This window comes from Lycium barbarum, chromosome 2, assembly GCF_019175385.1.
Source record: "Lycium barbarum isolate Lr01 chromosome 2, ASM1917538v2, whole genome shotgun sequence".
NCBI classification, from domain to species: Eukaryota; Viridiplantae; Streptophyta; class Magnoliopsida; order Solanales; family Solanaceae; genus Lycium; species Lycium barbarum.
Window position 1 is genome coordinate 4141859 of NC_083338.1, and position 27171 is coordinate 4169029.

The following is a 27171-nucleotide window of genomic DNA, read 5'->3' on the forward strand; positions in this document are numbered from 1 at the left end:
CTACTGGTGGGCCGGGCTGGTGGGCTGTCCACCTTGTCCGGCCCAACCCCCTAATAAAGCCCACCTAGCCCAGCCCCTCACACCTCTTAGTGGGTTTGGGCCGGGCCGGTGGTGGGCTGGGTTTACCGGGCCGGGTTCGGGCTGGCTCGACCCACTTGACACCCTTACGGGCCCCAATCCCATATCCCCTTTTAATGGTAACAATATTAATCACTTAATATACATTACCATTCTCTCTCCTTTTTCATAAAATTTTGCCTTTTTTTCCTCATAAAAAAAAGGCAAATTTTTTCACTAAATCCATGGAGAAATGGTATTCGATCACAAAACATGTATCACGATATGATCTGAAGCGGCTATGCCAACGTTTAAGGACTCACCAATTTATTGGCTACACCGATCCACGACTATAGTCTTTGATATTTAGGACTGCAGATGCTGATTTACTAATTAAAAGATCAGTTTTATGAAGAAATGGACTAAGGTAGAGTTTTGTTGCTGACTAAAGTTGCATCACTTCCACTTGGACTCTTCCTCGATGCCCCTCCGATCTCCTCTTCCTCGCTGGCGGCGGTCCCCTTCTTCGGATTTTGAAACGATGAAAAATAAGGAATGGGTAGTGCATGGGAATATAGAAAGATATATGTTTTGTGTATGTTCTATAATATAGCTATCAATTGTTGTGGGTGGTGGTGTTTTTTTGGTAAGTTTTTCTATATATTTGTGTATTTTGTTCAAATTAATTCCACCAGTTCATCTAGTTTTAAATATACGGGTGATGCAAATACATGGTAAGTTTTCTATATTTTTGTGTATTTTTTTCAAATGAATCCCATCAAATACATGGGTGATGCAAATTGTTACTCACACAAATACATGATATTTAATATAAAATACATGGGGTTTGATTGGAAAAAACCTCAAATACATTAGTTATGCTATCAAATACATGGGTAAATAAAAAACAAAATCAATATTGAAAACTTCAAATATATTACCACTAAATACATGGGTGATGCAAATTGTTACTCACACAAATACATGAGATTTAATATAAAATACATGGGGTTTGATTGGAAACTTCAAATACATTATTTATGCTATCAAATACATGGGTAAATAAAAAACGAAACCACTATTGAAAACTTCAAATACACTGGCTATTGAAAACAGCAAACACAATTGGCTTTTTAGTAAAGAAATATCCATTACTCAAGTGTGAACTGAAAAAACATATTATAACACAGTCATAAATTTAAAAGTTTGTTGACGCTTATGTATAGTGTAAACAGCTTAGCAAACATTTTGTCCATCTCAATTAATGATATATTTTTCTTTTTAATTTATCTCAAAATATTACTCTTTCTGTTTGTTTATCTGATTTTAACTTGATAAGAAATTTAAGAAAGTAAAGAAGACTTTAAATTTTATGTTTTTGAATTAGAGAAATGTAAAATGTACAAAAACATCCTTTAATCTTATAATCTTAAATATATCATGTGAAAAGTTGAAATTTTTGAAAGAATTAAAAATGAAAGTAAGACAAACAAATGGTCAAAGTATTTTACTTTATATTTAAACACAGCTATAGAAATTGAGGCAGAGGCAGTAAATGCTTAATTCCCTCCAAATAATGATTCTTCTTCTTTCTTTTTTTCTCTTCCATTTTTTGTAAATCTTTTTTTATGTGCCTTTTCTTGGATGTGACGTATATTTCATATTTATACACGTCATCATTTTTCTTCGGGAAAAAAGTACAGAAAAGAGATAAATGAGTACTTGATAGTAGCTAATGATGATTATTTGTTAACTGAGTTATAATATATGAATGTTTAGAGTAATTAAATTCTGATTTTAACTCTATCTATATTCTTTCTGTCTAAAGCTAGTGTTTTATAGGCCTTACTTTTGTGAACTAGCATTATTTTAGAATACTAAACAAACTATATCCCTATACATATATTGGAAAAGTTCGATAACTTTTTTTTTTCAAGGCAATGATGTTTGCAACTTAATTAATTTTTTTTAACCTTGATTATTATCTAAAAGTTTCCCACTCTAATAAAATTAAGTCATGATTAAATTCTTCATGTTCTCCTTATCTTTAGTTGTTACTTTCAAATCACGCTATCAATTTAGATTTTGTATACGAATTATTGCAAAAAAAACAACTAATTATAGAGAACTTTAACATTCTAAAAAGGGAGAAGGAGATAAAAAAGAAGAGAATTTTTAGCGCATAAAAAGTAACTTGTACTATTATATCGGACCCAAAAAAAAAAAAAAAAAACTTCGACTATTACCTCAGACCCAAAAAAACAAAAACAAAAACAAACTTGTACTATTAATTACATATACAAAATATTGAAAGGAAGTTACCATCTAAGTTCTCTTATTTAGTAACTCTAGGAGTGAAATAAAACTACTGGAACAAATTTCACTCCTTACTCTCTCCTATCCTTATTTTTTCTCTTTACACTTTCATTTGGAATTATTTACAATACTCTATTTCCGATAATCCTCTTCTCCCTGCGTATTTCACCCCAATCGCATTTGGTTCAAAAAATAAAGTGCTATCACCCAACTTTGTCTCTTCCACTATTGCTGTCGCAGTCACCAATGCGGATTTGAGAATTTGAGTGTTGCTGTCATAAAATTTTATATCGGCTAAGTTTGTAAATTCTCCTTTCTTCTCTTCCACTATTGCAGTTTTAGTGCTTCCACGTATCCCAATAACAACACATTCTCCCTTACTGGCATTTATTGGATTATTCACTCGATTCTCCTCTTCTTCCTCCACTACCACTCTCTCTCTTGATTCTACATTGTCACCTATCTCGATCGTAACAAAATCATCTCCCTCCAAGTCATCATCCTCCATGATAGGATTCACGATCCCACGGTGCAGTATCTGCGACCCGCGCGACCGAGGTGGCGGTGGGGGCGATCTCTCCACGGCCGCTTCGGTCGAACACAAATCTCTCCTCCTCCTCTCTCTCCTTCTAGGCCTCACGAAACGTGCTTTGACCGAAAGCTCCTCTACGGCCTCGTAGATTTCGTCGATGCACTTAACGACATCGACGAGTATTGACACGACGGATGCGGACGGAAAGAAGTCCATGACGCGCGATTCGTCGTGTCGGAAGAAGATTTTTGAGGTGCCTAGTGTTTGTTTTAGGTCATCAATGGCATTTCTTGCATTACGAATGTGGATTATGCAATAAAAAGGTTGTGTCATGGTTTCAATGGACAAAGCAAGTTCCTTCAAGGCTTTGCTAGATTCCGTGATCATTCTTTTGCATGCTTCTTCTGTTTTCCTCTCAAATTCGGTTGGTGACTGGAAAATCAAACACGTGTAACAATTAGAACTTTGGTAATTATATGTTAATTTGACATATATATTGCAGAAAATTTAAGTTATTTATAAGAATCTTTTTACTATCAGGTCACTTTTATAAGATATTTTACCTTATTTTTAAGATTAAAATTTAATAATTTTAGAAGGCTTGTCTGTGAGTAGTTTTTTAATAGTATAACATATTCTTTATGTATATATAACTTAAACTCTACGTTATATTACTGATAGTGAAAGATAACTTTAACATGAAAGAATATTAACGTTTAATATTTTAATAACTCAATAGAATTGTATAAATTAAAAAACCCAAAAGAGAAAGACAATGGTGTCATAAAAATTTAGATGAGATATTATAGTTTTTTTAAATTCATACTTATGTGCACTTTAGGGCTGTATAAGAGCTTCTAATTTTATTTTTTTTAACAAAGAACTTCTGTTAATTATTATCGGGGCTTTTATTTATGTAAAAAATACAAAAACCAAGTCGGTACATTAGTTACATTTATTTATGAATTTTGTCGGATACTGTTAACTTTTCGAATATTCTTTTAACAGACATCACACGCAAATACATTATTCCCTTAAATAGACGTCGTGAGGCGTAATATTCCTTTAACTATTATCAGCAATCCGTACAAATTACGTTACCCCCTTACATGGACGTCACGAGGCACAATATTCTTTTAACGGTTACCAGTAATCTGTACAAGTACGTTAACCCCTTAAATGAACCACACGAGGTGATGGAAAAAGAAGAATTAGGGTTTGAAGAAAGATTGGTTTATATACATACCTGAGATCTAGAGTTTAAATGGCCACTAAGAGCGCGAAGATGGCTAGCACATTTTCTAACACGGCCACCAATCTTCAAGTATAGTTTCCATGGATAACCGAGCCTGAAATATCCATGAGGGGGCTCCCACCATGCTAATTTTGCCTGAAATTAACATTAAATCACTAATTACAAAGAGATTTAAAATTATATATTATTAGTATCATTGTTTTAAAAGGCAGTGTCAAGACTCGTCCCGGGGCTCGCCTCGGGGCAGGGCAGTGGCAAAACGCCCTGGGGTTAACGTGCGGGGCTTAGTTCCTATGAGGCTTACGCCCTAAGCGCCCAACCGTACGCCTTAAACACGCCTAACGCCTAACGCCCAGGGCTCGCCTAACAGTTCTTACACAAATTATATTTTAAATTTCTTAATTAAAATCATTCACCCTCATAATTGTTTAACAAAATAATGATACTTAATAGTTTTTCATCTATAGAAATAGAAGATTGGGTGTAACTCATATAACAAGTCGTAGTATTGGATATTTACTATTTGAGAACGTCGTGAGGGTGAATATCACTTATTTTTTAAAAAAAAAAAACACATAGCAGAATTGTACATTTTCACTTGTCATTGGTCATAAGTCCTACGTATCAAAATTATCATATAATTTTATTTTTTGTTCATGAAGAAGTTATGTTTTAATTGTAATATTGATAAATTTTATTGATTATTTGCTTATAGGGAGATAAAATGAATAGTATGATAGTAATAGTGTTTTAAGAAACTGTGTTTTTTTCCGTGTTTGAAAGTTAAAATGTTAGAATTGTTTTGCATTTCATAATAGCTTTTATTTCATTATATTGTTTATACTTGTAAAATTATGTTATATATAATTATAAGTTATAAGCGGTGTATAATGAACTTTAATAATTTTTTTTGTGAGGATCAAGCGCGCGCTCACACACACACACACACACACATATATATATATATATATATATATATTTACAGTTTTCTTTTATTTTTTTATGTAATTTTACCTATTTAAAAATATTTATTGTAATTATATTATTTTAAGAAATACTAAAAATTAAATACCTATGGGGCTTACGCCCCGTGCCTCGAGACTTATGCCTCGTCGAGGCGTATGTAAAATGCCCCGCCTTACGCCCCCGCCTTTTAAAACACTGATCAGTATAATGTAACTTGTTATAACATGTTACTGCTAAATCAATCAATGTTATTAAATAAATTTATGGATAATTACCTTTTGTGTAATTATTTTTGACAATGCCGGTACACAAAACGTAAGCTCATTATAAAGTGACTCATGTTAGCAAAAGTAATTAAATGGGGGTTTAAAAAGGCAAAAAAACGTTTTTTTTTGCTTACTGTATATTGCCACCTTAGTGCTCCTCATAACAAGACAAATAATACATAGAGCCCGTTTGGATTGGCTTATAAGTTGCTTATAAGCTGTTTTCAGTTTTTTTGAGTGTTTGACTGGTCAACTTAAAGTCATTTTGTGCTTAAAATAAGCTCAAAAAAATAATTGAGCCCATTTGACTTAGTTTATCTAAAATAACTTATAAGCCAAAAAAAATAAGTTAGACTAACCCAACTTATTATTTTTAGCTTATAAGCTGTTTGCAGCTTATAGACATAAGCCTATCCAACCAGGCTCATAGATAATAGTAACCTCTTTTGGCCTCTATGAAGAAAATGGAAAAAAGTCTAACTAGTGATGAGAAGTGTACTTGTAATTATCTGATTTACTCACCAAAGATTCCTCATTGGCCTTTGAACCAAGAACACTTGAACAGCCTTCAAGAAATCCCTTTTCATTGTTCCTGGTACCTTCAGTACTCTCTATTTCAGAATTGTGAAAATATGCACTTCCAAAACCTGCCAAAAAAAAAGAAGAAGAAGTAAATTCTTAAAAAATTGAAGTGATGGTAGGTTAAATAGTATTCGTTCATTTTAATTTATGTGAATCTATTCGACTGGATATAAAGTTTAAGAAAGAAAATAAAACTTTTGAAATTTATGATTTTGAATACTCTATCAGGTCTATACACTCTAAGTGATCTTTTAGGTTTTGACATATCCATAAGGAAAATTATTTACTAACATTAACTAAGAAGGTTATGGGAAAATAATTTTGTAGTCCTTTACAAATTTGTTTTTAGTTTTATATTCTTTTTACAAGAGATCTTCATTTTTCACATAAGAGATCTGAAAATGTCATTTTTCTTCAATTCAATTTGTAAGTGGCCATAAAAGATCATTTCCTCGAGGATTACTTGACTAAATTATCATAATCTACTCATAGAAAAATGAAAAGAAGTACATTGAAAGACTTTTTTAGAAAATGGTTAAGACCATTTATTAGACAAGAGTAAATTAAATTTAGAAAATAAAAATCAATACCTTCGTGGTTCTTAAAAAATCACTTAGGACCAGATTTTTAAGGTTAGAAAATCATTTATTCTAGATCACAGGGAATATGCCATATATAACATTTGTTTGTAGCTATACAAGCTTTTCATTAGAGATAAAATAAAAAGTTTAAGTTAAATCATTTCTAAATTTGAAAAAAATCATTCTTGTGCGACAAATAAAAAAAGAAAATAAAGTCATATAAACTGAAACGGACCTTCCAAGAAGCTTGCTAATTTTTCAAGATTTGTACTACCAAGCTTATGAAGATCGTCTCCAGCCCACACAGGACGAATAAACATGGAGATGATCATGACAGTCGAGACGCCGATAAGAATGGTGGATATCCGGCGGTGAGCCAACTGAAAAAGATCCTCAGTCCGGTAACTGGAGACAGCAACCAAGCTGAAGGTCAAGACAAATATCATGGTTCCATAGTCATATCTCCTCTTAATATGGGGGTAAAATCTGGTAAATGTACCTAAAACACCTGCATATATCATTAGAAATTAATGTGGTTAAACTTGTAATTCTCAATTCGTTTCAGTTTATGTGACCCTATTTTTTCATTTTTAGTTCGTTCAATAAAAATGACATTTTCTTACACTTCCAGTTTTATGTAGAATTTTTCAGCCACACAAATGTTATAGCATGTTTAAGGGGTAAAATTTACAAACAACCATTTTTCAGCCCCTATTATTATAGTTGAAAAAATAGTCACTCATGACCTGGAGTCTCATTTGTGGAATTTGAAACTTCGTGCCAGTGACTATTTTTCAAAGACAAGCCAAAAAATGACCAGCGAACGTTATTTCTATCATGTTTAAAATCACAAATTAGAAAAAAAACTTACAATTACACAAATATTATGATTTGTTTGCTAGGATCATAAATTTCTAATTCTCTTAGTTCTTTCATAAACTTGTTGTTGATAAATCAAATTAAATCTAGATAAAAAAATTAGCACCGGAGTGAAAAAATGAAGAAGTGGAGTCTTTAATGTAGGTACCTGTTAATAAATTACTGTAATCATGTAAACATTTTTAATGATTTTATGTATGAGAAAAAGTAGAGTTCATTCGGTTTCACATTTTTGTACTGTTATACATGCTTGAAATTTCATACCTACAATGAAGACCAAAACCTCAAGAACTACAGGATCTGGCCGTTCTTTCCCGATCAATTCAGCTAAATATTTAGCTCCAAGACCCAATGCACCAGCTAGTGCTGTGCCAAATCCTCTGTTGATGCTCTTTGATATAGTTGCACCTGAATAAATAAATAAACATCAATCAATACATATCTATGAAATCAGGTATAAAATTCTTCGCTGGTATGTCATTAAATAGCCCGTAGCTAACTGATTTTTTTTTATAATCTGTCGTTAAATAGGATGAGCAATGGATTTTTGCTGTTTAGAGACATAAGTGGTATGTTGCTTATTCTTATTTTTCTTTGTAGTGAGTTACAAAAAATAATTGAAATTAGCTACGAACTTCATCGCTGATCTATCGCTAAATAACTCAGAGCTAACAATTTTTTTTGATTCCCGTTGCAAATCCATTATTGAACAGAATTATAAACGGAAGTTTAGCAACAAAAACAATCAGTCGATAATTCCTTTTATTTGGTAGGGATACGAAAGTGGAAGATTATTGTAGGAAAAAAAAGAAAAGAAAATTATTGTAGGAAAGAAAAAGAAGAGAATTACCAGCACTGAATTCAAAAACGACAACTACAGTGAGGATAGCCCACATTGCTGGTTGATCAAAGTTATCAAATAGTGGATTTGTATAGTAGAACAATGAGACTAAGCTAAGAGCTAGTCCCACTTTAAATGCATGCCAAACTTTTCTTGGATCATCACTGCCAATTTGCTTTGTGTTCTTAGCAATTTCTCCAACTTTCTTTTTAGACTTTCTTGGAAAATCATTGAGCTTGTTGCACCACTTGGTGAAAACACCAACATTTTCTTGATTTGTTGAATCAATATCCATGAAAATGAAAAAATTGATATATATTAAGAGGTGCTGGGAGAGAATGAAGAGAGTAGCAAGTGAGAAGGTTGGTGATGGAAGAAGAGAGTAGAAGAGATTAGCAAGCGAGAAGGGCGATGATGAAAGAAGAGAGTAGCAAGAGAGAAAGGGTGATGAAGGATGAGAATGGCAGGATAGAAAAACCTCAACACCTCAATTTATAGTTGAGAGAAATGTTGGGGTTGAATATTTAAGCAATTTATTTGTACATGAATATTTACCTTGTCTATGATCTTTTCTTGAAGAAGAAAAGTGTCTTTTGTTTTTTTACCTTGTCTATGATCTGTCTCGATCAGGATAAGTGTCTTTATCTTTTTTATTTGTATATACTGAATATGGTATCAGAGCTAAAAAAAATCTGAATTTGATTCAATACCCATTATAATAAAATAAATAAATTAAAAAAAGAAGTCATATGATAACCCATGAAAAATAATCATGCATGCACATGGGGGTTGGGCGTGGGGTGGTGCTAGAAATATAATAAAGTAAAAAAAATGTGATCCCACGCGATAAAAGATCAGTTATACAAAACCATTATAGTTTTAAAAAATGAATAGCAAAATTTGCACCATAGTACTACTAAGAGTACTTGAGTACGGTATTTATTTAAACTCTTATATATTGTAGCCATATAACTATATATAGGTGTAAAATAGTCTTAACAAATGTAAGTAATATTGCTGCTATGAATAAAATACATAGACTGAATACAAGAGAAAATTACATGCGAAATTGCAGCACATGATGCTTATTGGCTATTAATATAATTATCTTATTTATTTTCAAAACAAAAAAATACAGTTCTACAAGTACAATTGTATCTTTTGTCAATATACTTCCTTAACCTGCATTGATATTATTAATTTGCGTTCAAGTACTATGGGTCTTAAATGTAAATCAGATTTAGCTCTAACAGTTGGTTGATCTGATATTCAATAAATTAAAAGTGACAAACGAATTAGGATATGGCTATTTTTTTTTATTTACCTTTCACATTGTCATTCTAAAGTTAAACCTCAAGAAGTGTACACAAGAATTCTCAAAGGGTAAAGCAGCAAATTTTGATGTTTCATTATTGGATCATATTGACAATAAATTAAGTAATTATAAGTATGTTCTTTGTAACAGTTTAAATTTTTAAATGAGATGCTGGTACAATTCCTTCACCTTTAATCATAGGTTTTGAATTTGAACCATGAGAATGTTGAAAGTATTAATCGGGAGCGTTTTTCCTTTAAATGGACCTTACAATGTGCGTATTTGGATTAATCGAATCAGTGAGCTCCGGATATTAGATAGTTATGCAAAATAAAAAAAAGGAGATGGTCACGTAATTGATGAATCTAGAAGTTGAAATTTATGGATTCTGGATTTTAACCCTTTTGGATTACTGGCTTCTAGATTAATAATTTTGTACATATTGAATGAATCTTTTTATAACAAATACAAGTTTTAGATCATAGCTATTCCCTCCGTCCCAAAATTAGTATATAGTTTTACCACATTTCACGCACATTAAGAAATTTATAAGTACGATGTATAGTTTACTAAATTACCCATTTTAACTATTAAATGTTTTAACTATTAAATGTTTCTTGAGAATTGATCACTATTAAGAAGAAATAGTTCTTCAATAATTAATGTAAGAGTGAAGTTGGAAAAACATACTAATTTTTGTCTTGAATTCCTAAAGGAACTGTTATTTTGTTTTGGGACAATTTTTTTATTTATTTTTTGTTAAAGCAACACTTATTTTGAGACGGAGGGAGTACTGAGTTCTGCCAAACTCATAACCTTTGCTCTACCTCATTTTATGTTAAATTCGACATGATATCAGAATAGATATTAATCTCATATTCGAGATTTACCACCACCCAACCATCTCAACATCTTCAAGGTAAAAATCTCAAAAATTAATTATAAAGTTAAAAAACTCTTTAAAAGAAAGAAGTTGGGGGTTAGGTGGGGGTGTGTGTGGGGGAGGGGAGGGGACAACAATCTAAAAAGCCAAGACTTTGCCGAAAAATTGATCTCAAGAAAGACAAAGTGAGGTGAGAAACATAGCTGTATTTGTTTACTCCAACTTCTCAACTAAGCAATAAATCAAATTTCCATAAAAGTTTTTGGTATTTTGCCATAATTATAATGGTGAGTTGTAAGTAGGAGAGTTAAAGTACCCAGTATAAGCCATAAGTACGGATGGAGTGGTGACAAATCTTCACCGCAAGAAGAGGAAAATTTGCAATTGTAACGCTTCTTCCATTTATTTTTTCTTGGATTTCTTGAATAGAAGTAGCTAGATAGGTTTGGTATAAATGCAGTTTTCCTTCTCATATAATAGTTAATACTTTATATATGCACAGTTAGTGTAAATAATGTTTTACACTACTAGGTAACTCAACAGATATTTGTAGTTAAACCTCTTTAAATGTGAAATTTGTAATTATAAAAATAAGATAGTTTACCTGTTATAACATCTAATTAAAGTGATATGATGATGTACAAATCTTTACACTGACGATTTATATAGCTTAAGCGTTCTCATATATAATTATAAACTCACTCTAGAAAATTTCAGCATTGAGTGAGCACTTGCGGGACTACACTGGGTAGGTGGTTATTGTTGTTGTTGACGTCTTTTTCATAAGAAATATGCATTTTGATACATAAGAGATTTGAAAATAACAAATAAAGAAATCAGCAAGGATTATTTTCTTCCATTCAAATTTTAAAGTGTCCAATTCACCCATTTCCACCCCCTCGTCCCCAGGAAATTAACATTAACACTGAATGATGTCACTTGACATGTACATGATTCTATATTTTGGAAAGAAAAAAAAAAGATACAAAATCTGTGAATTTTGAATAATCTATATATTTCTAGTAGTAACAGGTAAATTATCGCTTCACCCTTTTGAAGTCTAAGAATTGTTTAATGTCCGATAACTTGAACAATCTAGCCCATCCATCCTATTTAATTATTCGATAATAGTTATGTTGCCTATATGTCATGCGTCAAATACTATCAATGTGCTATGTTAATTCACCCATTTCCACCCCCTCATCCCCAGAATATTAACATTAACACTGAATGATGTCACATGACATATTCATGATTCTATATTTTGGAAAGAAAAAGAAAATACAAAATCTGTGCATTTGGTGAATAATCTACATATTTCTAGTAGTAACATGTAAATTATCGCTTCACACTTTTGAAATCTAAGAATTGTTTAATGTCCGACAAATTGAACAATTTAGCCCCTCCATTTTATTTAATTATTCGATAATAGTTATGTAGCCTATATGCCATGCATTAAATCAATGTGCTATGTTAATTCCCCCGAGTTGACTCCCCTTCCCTTCATTTCCTCAAGTACCCCCTTACAATCTTGACATGTATCCTCCTAATGATCTAATGGATCAGATTTATTCAATTAACCAAAAGAATTTAACCATGATAAACAACTGTCTCTCCTCACGGGGCTGCTCTAAAAGATTTCTTCTCTTTCAAATCTTACAGAAGACATAAGCAAATTCCAATTTTGTTAGTTCAAGTTTATAGCAAAAGTAGCTTGTTTCTTGTGATGAGTCAAATTTTTCAATTTTTGCTTTTATCTTTTTTCTCTTTGAAAGTTTGTTTTACATTTCCTATGTGGGTTATTTGTTTCAAAGAAATTCTTTCTCCATTTCATCTTCTTGTTTAAGAGTTCAAGATCTGTAAATTAAAACATTTTCCTTTCATTTTTAATGCAATCAAGGAGATGAACATAGCGAACTTAAGAAATATGATGGGTGAGAAAGGGATGAAAGGTGTTTTTCCAGCATGTGAAGAATAAGAAAACATCAGTTAATAATTTAAAGAAATTGAGGACTAAATGGAAGACAAAGTTGAAGAAGAAGATTTTATTTACTGCTGCTAAAGATTAGAAATTGGGGGATGATGATTTTTCTTTTAAAAGATTTAGGAGAAAAAGAAGGAATTCATATAAGCAACGTGAGGAGAGAGAGAGTTGTTTACCATGGGCAATTTTTTTTGGTTAATTGAATAAATCTGATCCATTAGATCATTAGGAGGACACATGTCAAGAATTTAAGAGGGTACTTAAGGAAATGGAGGGATCTTGTACTGGAGGGGAGACAACTCCTAATTCACCCATTTCCACCCCCTCATCTCTAGGAAAGTAGCATTAACACTGAATGATGTCACATGACATGTACATGTTCTATATTTTGGAAAGAAAAAAAAAGATATAAAATCTGTGAATTTCGTGAATAATCTACATATTTCTAGTAGAAACATGTAAAATTATCGCTTTACCCTTTTGGAGTCTAAGAATTGTTTCATGTCCGATAATTAAGTTGAACAATTTAGCCCCTTCATTCTATTTAATTATAATAATAGTTATGTAGCCTATATGCCAGCCATGCATCAAATACTATCAACGTGCTATGTTAATTCACACATTTCCACCCCTCATCCCCATGAAATTAACATTAACACTGAATGATGTCACATGACATGATAATATGTTTTGGAAAGAAAAAAAGAAGAAGAAAAAATATAAAATTTGTGAATTTCATGAATATTCTACATATCTCTAGCAGTAACATGTAAATTATCACTTCACCCTTCTGAAGTCTAAAAATTGTGTAATGTCCAATAACTTGAACAATTAAGCCCCTCCATTCTATTTAATTATTCGATAATAGTTATGTAGCCTATATGCCATGCATCAAATACTATAATGTGCTATGCTAATTAACCCATTTCCACCCCCTCATCACATGGAAATTAAAGTTAACACTGAATGATGTCACATGACATATACATGATTCTATACTTTGGAAAGGAAAAAAGAAGATACAAAATCTGTGCATTTCGTCAATAATCTACATATTTCTAGTAGTGACATGTAAATTATCGTTTCACCCTTTTGAAGTCTAAGAATTGTTTAATGTCCAATAACTTGAACAATTTAGCCCCTCTATTCTATTTAAGTATTCGATAATAGTTATATTGCCTATATGCCATGCATTACGTATGTGCTATGTTAATTCACCAATTTCCACCCCCGCATCGCCAGGAAAGTAACATTAATACTAAATGAAGTAAAACGACACGTAAATGATTCTATATTTTGGAAAGCAAAAAAAAAAAAAAAAAAAAAGATACAAAATCTGTGAATTTTGTGAATAATTTACATATTTCTAGTAGTAACATGTACAATTATCGCTTCACCCTGTTGAAGTCTAAGAAATGTTTAATGTCCGATAACTTGAACTATTTAGCCCCTCAATTCTATTTAATTATTCGAAATAGTTACGTAGCCTATATGCCATGCATCAAATACTATCAATGTGCTATGTTAATTCACCCATTTCCACCCCCATCCCCAGGAAATTAACATTAACACTGAATGATGTCACATGACAGATACATGATTCTATATTTTGGAAAGAAAAAAAGAAGAAGAAACGATACAAATTTCGTAAATAATCTACATATTTCTAGTAGTAATATGTACATTATCGCTTCACCCTTTTGAAGTCTAAGAATTGTTTGTCCGATAACTTGAACAATTTTCCCCCTCCATTCTAACGAATTATTCAATAATTGTTATGTAGCCTATATGCCATGCATCAAATACTATCAATGTGCTATGTTAATTCACCCATTTCCACCCCCTCATTCCCAGGAAAATAACATTAACACTGAATGATGTCACATGACATGTACATGATTCTATATTTTGGAAAGAAAAAAATAAGAAGAAAAGATAAAAAATTTGTGAATTTCGTGAATAATCTACATATTTCTAGTAGTAACATGTAAATTATCGCTTCACCCTTTTGAAGTCTATGAATTGTTTAATGTCCGCTAATTTGAACAATTTAACCCCTCCATTCTCTTTAATTATTCGATAATAGTTATGCAGCCTATATGTCATGCAACAAATACTATCAATGTGCTATGTTAATTCACCCATTTCCACCCCCTCATCCCAAGATATTAACATTAGCACTGAATGATGTCACATGCTATGTACATGATTCTGTATTTGGAAAAGAAAAAAAGAAGAGGAAAAGATACAAAATCTATGAATTTCGTGAATAATCTACATATTTCTAATAGTAACATGTAAATTATCACTTCACCCTTTTGAAGTCTAAGAATTGTTTAATGTCGGATAACTTGAACAATTTTGCTCTTCCATTCAATTTAATTATTCTATAATAGTTATGTAGCCTATATGCCATTCATCAAATACTATCAATGTGCTATGTTAATTCACACATTTCCACCCCTCATCCCCGTGAAATTAACACTAACACTGAATGATGTCACATGACATGATAATATATTTTGGAAAAAAAAAGAAGAAGAAAATATATAAAATTTGTGAATTTCGTGAATATTCTACATATTTCTAGCAGTAACATGTAAATTATCGCTTCACCCTTTTGAAGTCTAAGAATTTTAATGTCCGATAACTTGAACAATTTAGCCCCTCTATTCTATTTAATTATTTGATAATAGCTATGTAGCATATATGCCATGCATCAAATACTCTCAATGTGCTTTGTTAATTCACCCATTTCCACCCCCTCATCCCCCGGAAATTAACATTAATGCTGAATGATGTCAAAATATGATTCTATATCTTGGAAAGAAAAATGAAGAAGAAATGATACAAAATCTGTGAATTTCGTGAATAATCTGCATATTTCTAGTAGTAACATGTAATTTATCGCTTCACCCTTTTGAAGTCTAAGAATTGTTTAATGTCCGATAACTTGAACAATTTAGCCCCTCCATTCTATTTAATTATTCGGTAATAGTTATGAAGCCTATATGGCATGCATCAAATACTATCAATGTGCTCTGTTAATTCACCCATTTACACCCCTTCATCCCCAGGAAATTAACATTAACACTAAATGATGTTACATGACATATATGTACATGATTCTATACTTTGGAAAGAAGAAAAGATACAGAATCTGTAAATTTCGTGAATAATCTACGTATTTTTAGTAGTAACATGTAAATTATCACTTCACCCTTTTGAAGTCTAAATTTTTTTCAATGTTCGATAACTTGAACATGAACAATTTAGCCCCTCCATTCTATTTAATTATTCGATAATAGTTATGTAGCGGATATGACATGCATCAAATACTTTCAATGTGCCATGTTTTAGTTTACTAATAGGGAAAAGAGCGTTGAAGTGGTAAGACTTCAATGTGATACTGAGGTACCACACGCTCCAACCATTTATGAGTAGGATATATTAACTATCATATAATATATTAAGGATTTAAAATATCACATACTACTATTCCAAATCTATTTCTGTTTGGCTTGAGTATTTAATCGATCCTATGCTTCCTTCACGTACCTATGAATAGTACATAATATGTACAAATTTATCACTTATCATAAAGCATCGTTACTAGAATATAGGTTCGGACTTGTGTACGATATAAATTATCTAGCACTCACCAAAAATCAAATGACGTTGTAAGTTTATTTTTTCCTTTTTATCTTAGAAGGAAAAATATATAAGAGAGCTTTCATTTCTAACAATGATTTCTTGGTATACATCTAAATAAAACATCATCTATATATAAGTCATCAGTTATAGTAAAGCATCCTCACTATATAGGTACGGACTTGTGTACGGTATCATTGTCTAGCACGTGCTCGTCAAAAATCAAATGACGTGGAAAATTTATTTTCCCTCTATAATCTTAGAAAGGGAAAAATGTGGAGAGAGCTATCATTTCAGACTATGATTCCTTCAATACCATATGTACTAACTCATCAATTATCATAAAACATCTTCACTATATGCATACAGACTTGTGTACAGTATCAGTTATCTAGTACTACATGGCAAGTTTATTTTTCCCTTTTTATCGCAAAAAGAAGAAATATATAAGAGGGCTTTCACTTCTAACTTACTATGATTCTTCAATATACTTCTACATAGAACACAATCTGTACTAATGCATCACTTATCATTAAACATCTTCACTATATAAGTATGGACCTCTGTACGGTATCAGTTATCTAGCACTAGTCAAAAATCAATGACGCAGCAAGTTTATTTTCCCATTTTTATCTCAAAAAGGAAAAGTATATAAGAAGACTTTCATTTCTAACTAACTATGATTCCTTGATATACTTCTAAATTAAATATAACACCATCTGCACCAACTCGGCACACATCATAAAGCATCCTCGCTATATAGGTACGAATTTGTGTGCGGTATCAATTATCTAGCGCTCATAAGATGTCAAATTACGTGACAAGTTATTTCATCTTTTTATCTTGGAAAGGGAAAATATACAGTAGAGCTTTCATTTTTAACTAACTACATTCCTTGATATATTTCTAAATAGAACGACATTTATACTGACGCGTCACTGAGCTTAAAGCATCCTCGCTATATAGGTACAAACTTGCGTACAGTATCAGTTCTCTAGCGCTCATAAAAAAATCAAATGATGTTGCAAGTTTATTTTCTTAATTTTATCTTAGAAAATGGAAAGTATATTAGAGAGCTTTCGTTTCTAACTATGATTTCTTGATATAATACTTCTAAATTGAACATCATATGAACTTTTTCATCACTTATTCATAAAGCATGAGTTCACTATATAACTGCGGACTTGTACACTGTATCAGTTATCTAGCACATGTCAAAAATTGGAGGACATATCAAGTTAATTTCGCCTTTGTTATCATAAAAAGGAAAATACACATAAGCGAGCTTTCATTTTTCCCACATTAATCCTAACCATCTATGCTTCCTTTTCATAATATAAAGGAATATCCACCTTATTTTATTCAATTTGCTTACTCAAATCAAGATTGTATATTTCTCTACCCTCATGCACATTCTAATATATGTTTTCACGCACAATACAATTGCATTCAACCAAATATTCCATCAAGGTATTACTATTTTCATGGCTAGAGATATATATATTCAGTTAACTTTAAAGTTGACCTTCCTCTGAGTAATAATTACATCAAGCAAAAAGGGGTAGAACTTATTAGGACACCACATTCATGCATCTAAATTTGGTACTTGATTTCATCTAGCTAGGTTCCCTTTTTGACTATAACAAGTACAAGTAATGCCTGTTAAGTTTCTTTCTAGTTTAAGGAACATGTTTAGCCGGTACTTCGTTGTATTTATCAAGAATTCCATTATTTTCTTTTCACCATATTTGTCATTTATTTATTTAAAGAAAACACAATAAAATTCATGTTCTGATGGGGCCAACGTTCAAATCACGGTGATGGCCAATTACAATTTACAAGTCGTTTGCACTTGAAGTATGTTAATTAGTCGAAAAGAATTTTTATTTTCATCACTAGTATTTTAGACGTCAAGGGCTATATACCATTAATTAAGCAACTAGTGTTCAGCTTAAAGTGTACTTATGCCTCAAGTTTTATTACTTTATCACTAATTATAACAGTACTATTGTGACATTTTGAACTAAATTTCTCCCGTCAAGTTACAAGAATTGTTCAATGTTCAATAAAACTGAACAATTTAGATTTTAGCCCCTCCTTATTTTATTTATTTATGAGATACTATATAGTTGCGTAGCATGTCATGCGTCACGCACTATCTTTTAGTTTAGTAATAAGAAAAGTGGGGTTGAGGTAGAAGTCTACAATACAAATTAAATATCATATACTACTCCAAATCTAGTTCTTTATATGTAGAAACTATACAATCTTGACTTGTTCCATTCATTCACCAAGAGAAAATATATATAAGATACAATCTTGAACCCTAGTGAAACAAGGAAACTAAGATCCTAGTGAAACAAGGAAACTAACTAATATATGGTAATTATCTCCCTACAAATATGCTACCAAATAATATCAAATAATATAAAGATATTATACCGCAATACCCCCCCTCAAGTTGGAGCATGGGAATCAAAAATGCCCAACTTGGAAAGCAAGAAGTCAAACTGAGTTTTGCCGAGAGCTTTGGTAAAAATGTCTGCCAATTGTGAAGATGTTGAAACGTGTGACGGAGAAATCAAACCTTCATTAATTGCATCATGAACAAAGTGACAATCTACCTCAATGTGCTTTGTTCGTTCATGGAAAACCGGATTTTTTGCGATGTGCAAAGCGGACTGACTATCACAAAACAATTTGATCGTCTTGGGATGTTGTATACCTAAACTCAACAACAGACCTCTCAGCCACTTCTACTCACAAGTGACCGCAGCCATGGACCTATATTCAGCCTCTGCAGAAGATCTAGAAACTGTGTGTTGCTTCTTTGTCTTCCAAGAGATGGGAGATTGACCTAGAAATACTAGCCAACCTGTCAACGAACGACGAGTAAGCGGACAAGCCGCCTAATCAGAATCACACCATCCTTGCAAAGTCAACTCACTGTCGGCACGTAACAAAATACCCTGTCCTGGTGTGCCTTTCAAATAACGGACCACTCGTAAGGCCGCTTCCCAATGTTCAATCCGGGGTTCTTGCATGAATTGAGACAAAATATGAACAGAATATGCCAAGTCCGGTCGAGTGACCCCCAAATAAATCAAACGCCCGACTAATCTACGGTAGACCTCCGGATCCGACAACAAATCTCCATTTGCAAGGCCAAGTTTATGATTTTGCTCAATAAGGAACCCACTTGGCTTTACACTTAACAATCCTGCTTCAGAGATAATATCAAGAGTATACTTGCGTTGACACAAAAACAACCCTGATGAACTACGAGCTACTTCAATACCCAAAAAATATTTGAGAGACCCAAGGTCTTTCATTTTGAAACAATCACTCAAATAGGCTTTGAAAGTTGCAAGTGCAGCGGAATCATTCTCAGAAATAATAAGATCATCAACATAAACCAAGATATTAATCTGAATATTCCCTCTAGTAAATGTAAAAAGAGAATAATCAGAATAAGATTGAAGGAAACCGTACCCTTTCAAAGCAGTTACCAATTTTGCAAACCAACATCTAGGGGCCTGTTTCAACCCATACATCGATTTGCGCAAACGACACACCAACGTAGGATCTGGACTTTCAAACCCGGGAGGGAGATTCATATACACCTCCTCATCAAGGTCACCATGTAAAAAGTCATTATGAACATCCATTTGGTGAAGTTCCCAATTTTTGGATGCTGCAATGGCTAGGAAGGCTCGAACAGTAGTCATCTTGGCGACCGGAGCAAAAGTTTCATTGTATTCAATCCCCGCTTGTTGTTGATTTCCCAACACAACCAAGCGCGATTTGAGCCATTCCACATCTCCATTTGACAAAAACTTGGTCTTGTACACCCACTGATTACCAAGTGGTTTCTTACCCGGAGGAAGATGTTCCAAAGTCCATGTACCATTGTCTTCCAATGCACGTATCTCTTCTTTCATTGAATGTCTCCAACCTTCGTGTTTCATGGATTCTTTAAAGGTCTTAGGATCCTTACCCGAAATAATAGCTGCAAGAAACTTACGATAATTTACAGAAAAATTGTCACAATTAATATAGTGTGCCAAAGGATAGGGAGTACCTGAGGATTGATTGGTAACATGAGTTGTAGGGGACGAACTATTAGCAAAAACTGTGTGTCACATAATCACGAAGCACAACAGAGGGAAATTTCTCCCGAAAACCACGCCCCAAGCCACCTTCCACATTCGTGACTGGGGTATGGTGTTGCTGCACCCCCCCCCCCCCCCCCCCCCCCCTCACTGCCAGCGGGCGCTAGGTTCCCAGTGGGCTGTGCAGTGGCTGTTGGCAGCCGCTCAGCCTCGCTGCCAGCTGGCGCTGGGTTCCCAGCGGGCTGGACAGTGGCCGCTGGCTGCAGCTCGGCCTGGCTGCCAGCAGGTGCTTGTTGGGCAGTGGTTTGCGGCTGCTGCTCGGCAGCCTCCGAACTATCAACTTCGCCCCCTAATTCATCCCCGTACACCATAAAATCACGATCAATTTCACCACCCTCATAAAAAAAACTAGACGAAATATTAACATCTTCCGGACAAGCAAAAGGAAACACATCCTCCACAAACTTTACATCACGAGAGACAAAAAATTCCTTCGTATCAAGATCAAACAACCGCCAACCCTTCTTACCAAATGGATATCCCACAAACAAACACTTTCTACTCCGACTAGCAAATTTGTCACCCTGAGTTTTTTGATTATGAGCAAAGCACAAACACCCAAAAGTACGAATAGCATAAAAAAAGAGGTTTATTGAATAAAATTTCAAAAGGTGTTTTATTTTCCAATTTGGGTGTGGGGGTACGATTTATCAGATGAGATGCAGCAAGAACACATTCACCCCAGAAAAAAATAGGCAAAGTGGCCTGAAATCTGAGAGCCCTCACAACATTCAACATATGTTTATGCTTCCTCTCTACCCTCTTATTCTGTTGCGAAGTGCCCACACAAGAGGTTTGAAACAAAATACCAGTGGCGGAAAAATAATTGATCAAACAATTAAATTCTGTACCATTATCACTTTGTACAACTTTAATTGTTTGATTAAATTGTCGATCAACCATAGCAACAAAAGCCATAAACATCGGAAACACTTTTGTTTTATCAACCAACAAGTAAATCCAAACAGCTCGGGAAAAATCATCAACAATTGTTAAAAAAATAACGAGCTCCACACAACGAAGCATGGCGATATGGGCCCCACAAATCACAATGTATTTTCTCAAATCTTCTAGATGCATTATTATCACTTAAAGGAAATTTTTCTCTAGGATGCTTAGCACGTAAACACACTTCACAATCCTTTGCTAAACTACTCTTATCACTACTGACATGAGGAAGCAACTTAACTACTCTCTCGAAAGGATGCCCCAATCGTCGATGCCACAATTCCAATGCGGACGTTGCCACGACAGTAGACACATGTTGCACCACGTCCGGTTTGCTAAAATAGTATAGTCCGTCCCTCCTAACTCCCGTTCCAATCAGCTCCTTCAGTGGGTCATGAATAACACACATATAAGAATTAAAAGAGACAATAGTATGTAAATTATCAGTAAGTTGGGGGACGGAGAGTAAGTTTCAACGTAAATAAGGCACATAAAGGACATGATGTAAGGTGATTTGATCTGACAGTCGAACAGAACCTTCCAAAGAAGCAAGCACATTTTCACCATTAGGCAAACCAATAGGACAATCAACAGTATGGACATCAAACAACCAAGATTTCTCACCGGTAACATGATGAGTAGCACCAGTGTCAATAATCCAAGAAAAAACATCAAACTTACCATTCAAGCGATTTTCGGGAATTGTAGCATTACCAAAAAATCCCGTAATAGCCTTCCATTGTTCGGAAGTAAAGTGCTGACCGACGGCAGCGTTATTTGATGCGCCCTTGAAACGGGTAGGCGTGATATAGTCCCCGGGTCGGTCTTGAGGACCGAGAAAATAGGGAGAATTAGACTCAATTTTGGGTGGTGGTGGAGGAGGTATGGCGTCACCGGCCATGAAAATTTACGATGAAGAGAAGAAAAAAAACGTGTGGCCTGATACCATGTAGAAACTATACAATCTTGACTTGTTCCATTCATTCACCAAGAGAGAATATATATAGGATACAATCTTGAACCCTAGTGAAACAAGGAAACTAAGATCCTAGTGAAACAAGGAAACTAACTAATATATGGTAATTAGTGAAACAAGGAAACTAACTAATATATGGTAATTATCTCCTTACAAATATGCTACAAAATAATATCAAATAATATAAAGATATTATACCGCAATATTATAGCTCCAATATATAATCGATCCCATGCTTCCTTCATGTATGTACCTCTGAATAATACGCCATATGTACTAACTCATCTAAGCGTACCTTTACTATATAAGTACGGAGTTGGATGCAATATAGATTATTTAGTGCTCGTCAAAAATCAAATGACGTGACAAGTTTATTTCTCATTTTTTTATCTTAAAAGGAAAAAATATATAAAAGAGCTTTGAAGAAGAACTGTTTTGTAATACATTATAGGGTTAAGATATCATGTGTACTATCTATCCTTTATGGCTCCATTATTCGATCCATTTTATGCTTTCTTCACATCCCTCTGAATAGTACGCTATCTGTACTAACTCATCAATTATCATCATAAAGCATATCTTCGCTCTATATATAAGTATGGATTTGTGTACGTACGATATAAGTTATCTAACGCTTGTAAAAAATCAAATGACGTGGAGGCAAGTTTACTTCTCCCGTTTTATCTTAAAAAGGAAAAGATGTATATAAGAGAGACTTCAAGGAGAAATGTTGTGTTATATTATAGGATTAAGATATCGTATTTTATCGATCCTTTATGGCTCCATCATTTGATCGATCTTATGCTTTCTTCATATACCTCTGAATAGTATATCATCTATAATAACTCATCACTTATCATAAAGTATATCTTCGCTATATAGATACGGACTTGTGCACGATATGAGTTATCTAGAGCTCGCCAAAAATCAAACTTTCCATAATATAATTAGGTTATTATATCCTCCTAATATTATTCAATTGCTTACTAGTACTCAACCCAAAATTGTCATTTCTTTTTTACCCTCGTGCATCTTCAAACTTCATTTCCATGCATAATAATGCAACTACACTCCACAACCAAATACAACATCACGTTAAAACGATGAGTATATTACTCAAATGGTCACTCAACTATCCGAAATTACTTCATAAATTCATGTCTCTTTTGTTTGTAACAAAAAGTCACTTAAACATATAGCATTCAGAAGCAGGAGCGGATCTATATTGTCTGTGCCGTGCTGTGGCATGTCATAGAGTGCTCTCTTGCTCAAGTTTAATATCAATTTCTGGGCAGTTTAACTTGGTGTCTTTTTTGTTTCAAATCTTCTCTTAGTTTGCAACATCTTCTTCACGCAACCTCCTATGTTGAATCAATTAACATAAAGAACGATAAAAATATACATACGACATATGATGTCAAAATATTATAAACTATGCCCAACATAACACTTATAGGAGGGGCAACCAAACGTTCTTAGGGAAGGGAACAATTGATTCTTAAAGTGTGAATTTCTGCTCCTATCAAAGTGTTATTTTCATGCATGATACTTGACATGGACCCCCTTCTAATTTCTAATACTGTATTGTTGCAGATGTTTTAAACGTAACTATACAATTATTATATGCATTCTGCGATCTATTTTAGACCTTATAAAATATTAATTTATGTGAATTTCAGCTATTTTTAAGCATGTCTAATGATCTTGATGTAATATGCCCAAACAGACGGTATTTAAATATTAAATAATTTTTAAAAAATTGGAATAGAATTTTCGTCGTGAGCTAATTCTAACGACGAAATGAATTATGAATACGACGACATGAAAATAGGGACGGATTTTTCTATTGCTAAATTTGGCAACAAATAAATACCATCCTTTGCAAGTTTTGCAACATGTTCAATTTTTCCGTTGCAGAAGAATTAGCTAGAAATGGACACAAATTTGTCACTAAGCCGTTGCTAAACAGAGGGCTAATTCCCTTTTTATTTTTATAAACTTGGTAATCAATTTCATCTAGCGCGGCTCCTATTTTTGACTAAATAAACAAGTATAAGTAATGCCTGGGAATTTTTCTCCCTAGTTTAACTGCACCTCTTGCTATCGTATCATTACAAATTGTCGTGTATGATAACTATTAGGTCACATATGTTAGATGTGAACAATGTGTAAATACAATCAAGCGATAAGATTACTTTAATTTGACCAATTCATCTCAATCTAATAACCTTTGCGCGGATCAAAGACCGCCCATTTATTAACTCGACTATTTTATCTTGCTCAAATTCAATCATATCGCTGCACTTTGACCAAATGCAAGTATATAGGATGATTTTTAAACGGGAGATTTCGGTGTCATTGTTTATTTTGACTTTGTTAAAAATATATGCGAGATATAACCTTTGCGTCAGAGTTGAGAAAATCTCGACGAGCTGCCACGAGACTTGCCCAAACAACAAGTTATGGTGATTGTCAGGATTTGGCCAAATCGTGGTGATCACCATAAGATGCTATATTCACTAACACAACATGTTATGCTGACAGCCAAATCATAGTGTAAAGGATTTATTCTAGCAATTTATGGCTGCAATTCTTATGATTCGTCAAGATTTGTTCCCAAAATCCTAACCATCACCATACCTTGTTGTGTAGAAATTTCAACACTACATATTTATTTCATAACTGATCCAATCAACTCCAAATTTGATATTCATCCTTCTAATGCCAGTCACAATAATTTTCAATTGTTAGATTCAATTTAAATCTTCAAAAATTTATAATCCTCTTGTGTTCTTCTACAAACATGCTGAATAAAATTCAATAATGGTGTTCTTCAAATTTCTTCAATCAAAATAATCACAAATAAACGAGTCTTCAATTTTCTACCGTACATGTAAAGAAGATGGATAAAAAGAAGAAGAGGAGGAGGAGGATGAAAAATCCTGGCAAATATATATTTTTGCAAATTTTAACTGGATCAAAATAAAAAAAGGGCACTCCGCGTAAATAATATCTTGATTCGGTGCAAGTGTGCAACAACTCTTTTATTATTGGATTAACAAAAATGGCCCAACCTGCAGTAATGTCCTTATTTTGGGGTCTAATTTTGGGGTGGTCTTTAATTTTTGGCCATCAAAATGAAAGTATTAAATTTTTTCTCTTTGCCTAAAACCTCAGGGTTTCGTGTTCGAACCTCTACTCAGGCGAAATTTTAAAAAAAAAATCGCTAGGCAGAGGTTGTCTACAAACTCTGCCCCATCGGGCATAGTTTGCCTGCAAAACTCTACCTTAAGGCAGAGTTTGCAGGCAAAATTTGCCTGATGGGGCAGATTTTGCCTGCAAACTATGCCTTAAGATAGAGTTTTGCAGACAAACTATGCCTTAGCAAAGCAAAACTCCACCTTAAAGCAGAATTTTACCTTGAGGCAAAGTTTCGCAGGCAAAACTCTACCTTGTGAATCCAAGTTCTGTCTAGCGAATTTTTTTAAAATTTTTGGCTGAGTGGGGGTTTGAACTCAAAACGTAGGAGTTTTAGGCAAAGGACAAAATTAAAGACCAGCAATTTGAGGGCCAAAAATTGAAGACCAGTGCATTTGAAGCACACTCCGCAAAAAAAAAAAAAATGAAACAAAGTGTCCATCCATGCACCATTCTCTAATTGAAGCCCAATGGCCCAAAACTTCTGCCTCTTCGGGAATTTTACTTGGTCCATCAGCTTTCTAGGAATTATAGACATGAATAGCAGATTTTTTTAAAATTACAAATATAACAAATCTTTATCAGAGAACATGTTGAGGTCCTGGATTCAAGTGTGTTGGACCCATGAAATGAATAAAACTTGCACGTAAGGTTTGTTAAAGACACAATTTCGTAATTAAAATTGTGATCTCTCTAACATTTTTTTTAAAATAAAACGTTCACACGATCCAATTCAATATACCGTGACTACCTTGGACTACACAAAAGCAAAATAAACACCATCAAGGTATATGAACTGATGCCTACAAATTAATTTTTGTTTGTGTCTAAAATATAATAGTTTATCAAACAATATCAATTTTCCTCATAAAAAGAGGCATATGGTTATGTAGAATTAACACTTAAAGATATATTTTATCCGTTGACAATATAATATATTTTTACATACATAATGTAATTTGATCATTTTCAATAGGTTGGCCATCTTTTTTTCCCCTAGGTTAGCAAGGGAGGCCTAAGGGGTGTAAGGGATTTATTCTGAATCTTCTTGACTAGAAAATTACATAGTATATACATAGTCAAGTTATTTTTATGTATATATAATGAATGTTGAATCCCTTAATGTTTTCGTATATTTACTTCTTTGTAGTTTGAATCGCTTGTTAAAGTCGTAATTCCGCAACTGGGTTACCAACACATACTAAAGTGGACACTTATTGATTTGGGGCCATTCACACAAATGCCCTATTTCGGGGGTGGTCTTCAATATTTTGCACCTCAAATCGCTGGTCTTTGATTTTTTTCCTTAAGCACTTTAAGTTATAAAAGAAATGGCCGAAAATATCCCTGACATTCTGGGTTCGAATCCAGCACAGGAAAAAAAAAATCGCAAGGCAAGATTTTCATAGTAAACTATGCCTATTCAGCATAGTTTTGTAGTATAACTTAATTCTGTAGAACTATGCCTTAAGGCCTAGTTTTTACGCCTTAAGGTATTACTTTGCCCGAATAGGCATGTTTCTATGAAAACCTTGCCTTGCGATTTTTTTTTCTTTGCTCTACTTCTGTTCAAACCCAGAATCTCTAGTTACATAACCAAACGAATAAGGGTACTTTGGCCCATAATTTTTTATTAAATGAAAAGTAGGGACAAAAATTAAAGACCAGCGATTTGTGGGCTAAAAATTAAATAACAGTACATATGAAAGACAATCCGCGCAATTTTTTGGTCATTGAGAAAGAAATGTAAATTGTGTAGAGATATAATT

At 33.3% G+C, this 27171-nt stretch overlaps 1 protein-coding gene across 1 annotated transcript; it reads right to left on the reverse strand.

Annotated features, from left to right (window-relative positions):
- Window positions 1–2491: 2491 nt before the first annotated feature.
- Window positions 2492–8753, reverse strand: LOC132624621 (aluminum-activated malate transporter 8-like). The gene is made up of 6 exons (XM_060339372.1): window positions 8285–8753; window positions 7699–7842; window positions 6791–7063; window positions 5915–6039; window positions 4152–4295; window positions 2492–3337 (listed from the first exon to the last, which is right to left on the reverse strand). Exons 1-6 carry the CDS (start codon window positions 8568–8570, stop codon window positions 2492–2494), a joined length of 1818 nt encoding a protein of 605 aa, XP_060195355.1. The 5' UTR covers window positions 8571–8753.
- Window positions 8754–27171: the final 18418 nt, after the last annotated feature.

Coding starts and splice junctions, on each gene's coding strand:
- LOC132624621 (XM_060339372.1), bottom strand. CDS start 8,570: ATGGATATTGATTCAACAAATCAAGAAAATGTTGGTGTTTTCACCAAG. Junction 7,843..8,284: donor CGTTTTTGAATTCAGTGCTG/GTAATTCTCTTC, acceptor TTATTTATTCAG/GTGCAACTATATCAAAGAGC. Junction 6,040..6,790: donor ATTAGCAAGCTTCTTGGAAG/GTCCGTTTCAGT, acceptor TTTTTTTGGCAG/GTTTTGGAAGTGCATATTTT.